This window comes from Vigna unguiculata, chromosome 11 (genome assembly GCF_004118075.2).
Source record: "Vigna unguiculata cultivar IT97K-499-35 chromosome 11, ASM411807v1, whole genome shotgun sequence".
NCBI classification, from domain to species: domain Eukaryota; kingdom Viridiplantae; phylum Streptophyta; class Magnoliopsida; order Fabales; family Fabaceae; genus Vigna; species Vigna unguiculata.
The window spans coordinates 820,736-829,414 of NC_040289.1; the positions used below are offsets into that span (position 1 = coordinate 820,736).

The following is an 8,679-nucleotide window of genomic DNA, read 5'->3' on the forward strand; positions in this document are numbered from 1 at the left end:
TATTGGTTTTCTTCTGATATACTTTAGTGGATGTCATATGTAATAGTTAAATTAAGGATTGTAAGCAACTTATCATATAAAGTTCTGGGTTGCACTTCTCCAAGGTCAAATTGAATTAAATATTTGATCATGAACTTAACTTGTTTGCATACGTTGAAAATTATTGTATATGTCATATTACATAAATTTCAACAAGCAAATGTTCCTAAACCATAATGAGTTTCTGAAAAAAAAAAAATGTCGGTGGGATAATAAAGCTCTTTCAGATTCTACTCTTGCATGCTTGATATTTGGATTATTTATTTTTATCATGTGAAAATAAAATTTTGAACCTTGTAACTAAAAGTTATATATATGAACTCATTTTTAGATTTTTCTTTTCATTTTATTTTAATTATATTTTAACTATAAAATCGACTATTTGTAAAATTTGATATGTTCAATTTAATAATTAATCCAAACACACGAAATCTTGAAAAATAATTTTTTTTTCTGATAAGAACAGAATGAAAGGTAAAAGGAAAAACACCTTGATCAAGGAAAAAAAACTATAAAAGTAAGTCTATTCAATGGTTCCCTTATATAAAATTCAGTTCAATTATTCCATTGACATCAATGATTGCATTATATTTAAATATTAGCATTCTAAGTGGTCATAATAGAAATTAAATCATCTCAGTGGCTTAGTTGTATACAGCAAAAAATGAAGGGCATGTCTGCAACTACTTCAATAACTTCAATAACATAAAAAATAATTAATATTTTTTCTCTCTCACCCCTTCTCTCTCTCTCTCTAACTTTACATTGTTGAACTGGCTTTATCTATAACTGAAGTCTAAATTTATTGTATTAATTTTGAGTTATGAATTTTACCAATATTTACTGTTATCTCAATTTACAATAACATTTCAACTTCATTAAAATCATTACAGTTTCAGAATAAACTCCACATTAGCATAATTTCACTCTTATTTACTAATTCCACTGCCACATAATTATTAAGTTTATGAATAAAAAAAAAATACAATTATTAAGTTCAGAAACAAACAGTATATATATATAAAGGATAAATGAGTCTTTTTAAGTACTCTGTTTGGTACACACATGTAATTCTCTGTTATTTAACATTTTCAAGGGTTCATCCATTGGTCAAAGGTGGTAAGAACACAAGAAGCTTCACTTGATTTTTTGTCAATTGCGTTTTAAATGACGAAAATACCCTTGGAGGGTCCTATAAAGTGACCGTCTTTAACTCTATCATCTTCAAACTTCACACACAGAACAATCACAATGGCTTTCCATCAAGAGTTAGAAGCAATAACCCAAGCTTTCTCAGGTTCTTTCATTCTCTTCGACCACCCCTAACCTCGTACCATGTTCCTTCACTTTTAATATTATCAAACATGCATGTCCTTATCAAACATGCTGAATTAATCAAAAGGGTTTATTAAAGTTTAGTTTTTTCTTTGTTAAAATGCTTCTACTTAGTGTTTTTCTGCTGTGGGTACCAGCACTGAATCAGAAATTGATCTTGTTTACTGATAATTTTATACAATGTGCTGATTTGGTGTGACAGAAGTTAATGATTTTGTTTAACCAAGATTGTTTCTGAGGAACATTTTTGGGGAAAACCATGTGGTTGATGATTAGTGGTGTGGGTGGTGATTTCAGGGCATGGAGTGGATGAGAAATCGTTGGTAACATTACTGGGAAAATGGGATCATCTGGAGAGAGAATCTTTCAGGAAGAAGACACCACATTTGTTCACAGAGGATCATGAACGCCATTTTCAGAGGTGGGATGATCACCATGTTCGTCTTCTCAAACATGAATTCGTGCGTTTTAAGGTACATTTTTCCTCTTAGGTTACTCTGTTCTGTGTGTATATGATGTTATGTTTATGGTTACTCTGTTCTCTAATGTCAAAAGTGAATTTCCTTTGAGAGTTGAATATCCTTGGAAACTGTGAAATGTGCTTCATGGCCAGATGTTGATGTTACTTTTTTTTAATTTATTTGATGATAAAATCAAAGCTGAATTGTGCTCATAAGAGTATTTGTTGATGATATAAGGGCATATAAAGAGTGTTAATTTGAGATCATTAGTTTATGTTTCAATTTGATCATATACTAAAGAAGTTTGTTCAAACTTATTTATATATATATATATATATATATATATGAGATTTTATGAAAAGTAAAATTTGATTTTTGATATTGTAGTGATAAAAAGAACTTTGATTTTTAAAGCCAGTCATAAATATAATTACATTTTTTTTTCAATAGTAAATATAAATTCTCAAGAAAATAGGAGTATGTTTTCCTTGTAGATTCTTTTCTTTTTCCAAAGTTCAAACAAAAACAATGGCACTAATTATTTTTAATTTTGTTATATTTCCAGTAAAAAAAACATAGACAAATTGACTCTAGATTATTTTTATAATCATGAACTCAATAAATATGTGCAACAAGAAATATTCACATTTTCCATAAAATAAATTTCCCATCTTGTATTTTATTTATTTTATCATTAATGTATATTTTGTCGTCGTTAGATTAAGGAATTCATGGAAGAAAAACTCTTAATTATTATTATTACGGTTAAATTCTTTTTTTCAATATAAAAGAAGAAAAACCATGGCAATTTCTGGCTGATATAACTTGGCTATGTTCATTTTTAACACTTCCAAAAAACAAGATCCAAACATGAAAATACAAAGAACAAAAGTTGGAAGAATTGATCTGATATGTGGTCCCTAATGTGAGTGGTTTAACCAGAATGCTGTGGTGTTGTGGTCCATGCACCCTTGGGAAAGAGATGCTCGTTTAGTAAGAGAGGCCCTAAAGAAGGGCCAAAATGCATATGGAGTTTTGGTTGAGGTTGCATGCACTAGATCCTCAGATGAGCTATTAGGAGCTAGGAAGGCCTATCACTCCCTCTTTGACCATTCCATCGAAGAAGATGTTGCCTCTCACATCCATGGCACCGAAAGAAAGGTGAGGTACACTGCACCGTCTTATCAGATAAAGGGTTAAATATGTTTCTCGTTCATGAACTGTTATAAAAAGTTTACTGAGTCAAACTAACCCCTACTATTTGTGTTAACAGCTATTGATTTCTCTACTAAGTGCCTATAGATATGAAGGATCCAAGGTTAAGGATGACACTGCAAAATCTGAGGCTAAAATCCTCTCCAATGCAATCAAGAATGCTCATAAGAAACCTATTAATGAGGATGATGAAGTGATAAGGATATTGGCAACAAGAAGCAAGCTACATCTTCAGACAGTTTATAAGCACTACAAAGAGATTTCTGGAAAAAACCTTGATGAGGTAGGTATTCACAATATCTAAAATTTTCTCAGATTACACCTTATATCTCAATACAACAAAGGGATTATGTCCAATCTTATAAAACTTCAAAAAATATCAATTTGAGCTAGAATGAACACTACTAATGTACTAATACTGTTAGGCTTTAAACCCACTTCTAACATGGTATCAAAGTCAGGTTAGAGCTTATCCTAGCAAACCTGCTAACGGACCACTCATTAATTTTTAGTCTCACGCACGAGATGAATATACCTCGGCGTGAGGGGGTGTGTTATAAGTCCCATACCGATTAGAGATAAGACAAATTCATAATACATAAGTGAGGTGCAAACCTCACCTTATAAGTCAGTTTTGTGGGGTTGAGTTAGGCTTTAAACCCACTTCTAACAAATACATTTGAGTTCTCTCATGGTATCTTCATATGATTCTATAGTTTTGAGATTCTGTTGTATACTTCAAATCAAACATGATGAGATTCTACTTCTGACAAAACCTTTGCTTGTGGCTAGGATCTTGATGATTTAAGACTTAAAGAGACTGTGCAATGCTTTTGCATCCCACAAATATACTTCAGCAAGGTTAGATGAAGTTATGGTATTTGTTCTTACAATTGTTTCCCTTTTTCCATGATGAAATTTGTTGTAACTTGCATTCTTTCTCTGTCTCCTTCAGGTTTTGAATGCAGCATTGAGAATTGATGTGGATAAGAATACTAAGAAATCTCTTACTCGTGTGATTGTTACTAGAGCTGACATTGATATGAAGGAAATAAAAACACAGTACCAAAACCTTTATGGAGTTTCTTTGCCTCAGAAAGTTGAAGAGGTTGCTAGAGGAAACTACAAGGATTTCTTGCTAAACTTGATTGTCAGAGGAGGCTGAATGAAGAAGTTAAGAGGAGAAGAAAACCTTGGAAGATGAAATTGGTTTTGATTTCTATACCATGTATTGTTTTTTCCTCCCAATTTTCCTTTGCTTGTTGCTGCTCATTTTCACTGCATGATGCTTCTTCATCTTGTGTTATTATTATTGTCACATGAGAAAAAAGTGAAAGGTGTAATCAAATAAAATCATCATGGTATTTCTTCCAAGACAAATATCCTTTTTCTATCACGTTACAATTTTTGTTGTGCTTTATGCTAGGGTTTGTTTTTTATGTCCCTCAAACTTATTATTGTTTATGCTTTAACTCTTTCCAGAGGTATTAAATGTAGATATCTTTTAGGTTTTCCTTTAAACAGTAGCGCAACAAAATAAACAAAAGGCAAAAGAAAAAACTTGTTGAAAACTCCTCATTTTGCATCTACAAAAAAGAAATCATAATGTTGTAAAAAAGTTTAATTACTTTTTTTCTTGCTTTTGTTCAAAAATGTTTTAATTTAGTTCGATTTACTTTGTTGATATAATTAACATAATCTTAATGTCAATTTTGATGAAAAATTATGGGTTAAATATGTTTTTGGTCTCTCAAGTTTTAATGAAATTTAGAATTAGTCCCTTTTCAAAACTTTGTTAAAAATGTAATCTTTCATCTTTAAAAATGCGTGAATTTAATCTTTTTAACCAAATTTTGTTAAATTTATCTGACGTTTCAAGCGTATTTCACGATAGTATTTGAATTGTTTATACCGTTTGACAAATTTTCGTTTCAATGTTAACTCAAATATTATTAGAAAATGCATTTAAAATGTCAAATAAACCTAACAAAATTTGGCATGAAAGACTTAATCCACGTATTTTTAAATATGAATGATTAAATTGGTATAAAGTTTCGAAGAGGGGTTAATTTCAAAATTCACTGAAACTTGAAAGACCAAAAACAAATTTAACCCAAAAATTATAGATCCATTTCAAAAAATTTAGCTAAAATGACTATATTGCATCAATTTTTAAAAAATCAAGACCAAATTGAAATTAAAAAAAATTGGAGGACTAACTTAACATTTTTGAATGAAAAGAAGACCAAAAGAATAATTAAACCTATACAAAAATACAGAACATGTGTAGAAAAGGTATAATGTTTTGATCTACTTAATGTCAACAAACTCTAGTTATATTGTTACTTTAGTAATTTTTTTTTCTTGACACAATTTTTAAAAGATAAAAAAGTAGAGAAGATGCACTATCTCCTTGCATCACATCTCTAAGTATTTTAAGTGTGCAATTGTATTGAGTGTTAAAAACATTGTCTTTTACATGGCAATAGGAACCTCTCAATAGAGATTCTTATAAAAAGTTTAACACATTTCCAACCTTTGACACTCTTTAAAACACATCCAATGTTGTAATACTTGTCATACTAAAACAAACACTACAACTTGAACTTTATACTGAGTTTTGATTTTTCATCTTCAGATCTAAAATTCTGCTAATGATTACAAAACATAACCATTAACAACATAATAAACTTCTGACCTTTGTATTTAGTAACCGATAAAAGAGACAAAACTTCTAATACATTAAAAGTACCCATTAAAGTTGTCCACTTAAGTGTACCTAAAATGTAGATCTTATGTGAGTCGTGAGTCATAAGTCGATTTATGATAATTGTGGATTTAATGAGTTTTGAGTTATGAATCAATTTATATTCAAGAAATGTGAGTCAATTTTTACCAATTTTTTTAAGATAATTAATTTATGGGTTTTTCTTTTTTATATTCATTATTTTATTTAACTTGACATTCAATCCGCACTTAACTTCTAATTAATATAGTTGGAGTAATTTTGTAACATTCTATTTTTTCGCTTTTCCAGTATTAATAATTACACAAATAAAATAAATATATCTTAAGAAGTTACTTAAAAGTAAAAGCAACACTTTATTTACATTTCAAATAAATAAAAATTCAAGTCTTACATAAGGTACTTTATTAATTTGACAAAATTAAAAAAAAAAAAACAGTCAATTTTCTAAGACTTCCCGAGCATTAACTGATTTTTAAATCTCATTTTTCACATCTTCTCCACCACCTATATGCTCCCATATAAATTATGATCACTACATGTTAAACAATAGTTGTCACAACAACAATTTTCACCACATTATAAGTTTGAAAATACTTTTCAATGAAAATCATAAACTTAAACAACACATATAAATACATATGTTGTCTCTAGACAAAGATCACAATCTACATGTTCCTAATTGCAACTCATTCACTCACTTACCAATCATATATGAAATCCATAGTCTTACTAACGAAGTTCACTCTCCACTAGTCTTTTGAAGATGTTTAGAGTGAAGTTCATCAATTGTATCACCATGTAAAGTTACAAAAAATCCAAGAGACACACACACCCATACATCAATATATAAAATAGTAATTTTATTAATTTGTCAATTAAAAAATAATAATAAAAAATTTTGAAAATATTTAGATGATTAATAATGCTTTTTAATGTTTGAAAGTGATTAGGTCATTTTTTTTTAGTTCTTTTCAATATTTATGATAGTTGAGCTATGCTCAAAGTATGACCTATTTTATTATAACTAATTTCTAAATTTGTCATTTTAAATTATCTTTAAAAGAATCTTTAAACATCTCTCAATCTTTACCTACTTAAAAATGATAAATAAATTCATTTTTCTCATAAATAAATTTTGTCTAATTTTGACCGAAAATTCTCACATATTAACGGAATATATATATATATATATATATATATATATATATATATATATATATATATATATATATATTTATATATTGTCTCATTCTCATTTTCAAACTCAATAACTCAATGTCACTTTTAAATTATTAAAACTCCTTTAATTTTTTAGTTAATTTACAAAATTTATATTAACTTTCTTATAATATTTGGTTTTGTGACTTAATTTTAAAATACATTCTAGCTCTTTTCAATAATTATTTAATTTTTATTTAATATTTTTATCTAATATTTATATAATTATTTGACATTGAAAATAAAATAAAGTATATATTTTTTATATTAAATATTTTATTTTATTTTATATTTTTTGTAAAAAATATTTAATTAATATTTACAATAAGAAAATAATCGGTACGAATGTGATACAGTCCGGCCCACCATTTTACCATATGCAACCAAATTTTTCGGTTTCTTATCCACTTTTTTATTTTTTCATTTCAGTTTTTTCTCCACCGACCATTCTACTCAACCAAATCGTACAAGAGAAATAGAATGGTGGGTGAGTAATTGAAAAAGAAATAGAAAACTTTATGGGTTGATTGTAATTAAAAAAAATTAAAAACTGTAAAATTCATATTTTGTTTTATTTTCATTTTTCTTACTTTTCTTTCATTACTCGTTTTTTTTTTTTCATCCATTCTTTCCTAACATTGTCAGCCTTTGTCTCTTTTACTAGAGAAGAAATAAATAAATAAATGTGATACAAATAAGTTGATAACTGAAAATAGATAAGACAAAAAAAAAAAATTGAAGGTGTTTGATTGAAGAGACAGATAGATGAGGAAATGGATAAGTATAAAAAGTAGAAACAAATAAGAATAATTCAATAAATTTCACCATTTTATTAAAATTATTTTTCACCTTTCTCTTTTCATCAATTACACCATATATTTGTGTTCTTTTCTTTGCTTTTCCCTCCATTAATCTAAAAAAGGTTTTGAAATTTTGGTAGTGTTGTGATGAATCATGAAGTGTACATTGGTAAAGCACCAATAATTGTACTTTATGGTTGAAAGTGTTTGATGCATAATTCTTCTCTGTTCTGAACTATAGCACTGATTTTTGTTTCTTTCATTTGTAGTTTTACACAGAGACCTTCCTTGTGTGGCTTCTTATATAGTAACTTTCTTAGCCAAAATTTCAATGTGAAGTTTGTAGTTCAAACTAGCTACAGAGAACTCATGATTTTTTTTCCCATGTAGCACACTTTCTCCAAAATATTTCCAGGATAGCATATTGTGTCCAATACTTACATTCATAGCACAGTTTTATTTTACGTTGAGAATTCGGTTTTCGGGCAACTGAATTCTAAATTTAATTTTGCAATTTTTTTTCTTATACCAGTCTGAATTCGGTTTCCAGGGACCCGAATTCTGTACTGGTTTTTTTTTTTTTTAAATGATGGAAACATAAAGTTTTTTAAAATAAATATAATTAATTTTATTTTTGTTATCAATAAAATAGAAATAATTAAATAAATTATTTTAAATAATAGAATTATAAATGTGTTATTAGTTATTAGAAAAAAAAATAATTTTATTTGTTTTTGAATTTGTTGATTTCAAAATTGATATAATTTTTTTTTTTAAAAATAGATAAGAGTAAAAAAAATTAAAAAAATCGAATTAGTAATGTTTTATTAGTTATTTGAGGTGTTATTTGAAAAAATAGTAA

At 27.8% G+C, this 8,679-nt stretch overlaps 1 protein-coding gene across 1 annotated transcript; it reads left to right on the plus strand.

Moving 5' to 3' along the window:
* Positions 1-1,167: 1,167 nt before the first annotated feature.
* LOC114168508 (annexin D4) lies at positions 1,168-4,441 on the plus strand. Its single transcript, XM_028053349.1, has 6 exons — positions 1,168-1,336; positions 1,672-1,847; positions 2,778-2,996; positions 3,109-3,333; positions 3,843-3,911; positions 4,006-4,441. Exons 1-6 carry the CDS (start codon positions 1,291-1,293, stop codon positions 4,213-4,215), a joined length of 945 nt encoding a protein of 314 aa, XP_027909150.1. The 5' UTR covers positions 1,168-1,290; the 3' UTR covers positions 4,216-4,441.
* The last annotated feature ends 4,238 nt before the right edge of the window (positions 4,442-8,679 follow it).

Bases quoted from the DNA above. Each gene is read 5' to 3' on its own strand.
- LOC114168508 (XM_028053349.1), top strand. From the start codon at position 1,291: ATGGCTTTCCATCAAGAGTTAGAAGCAATAACCCAAGCTTTCTCAG. The intron at 1,337-1,671 runs GTTCTTTCATTC...TGGTGATTTCAG, and splicing joins AATAACCCAAGCTTTCTCAG to GGCATGGAGTGGATGAGAAA. The intron at 1,848-2,777 runs GTACATTTTTCC...TGGTTTAACCAG, and splicing joins ATGAATTCGTGCGTTTTAAG to AATGCTGTGGTGTTGTGGTC.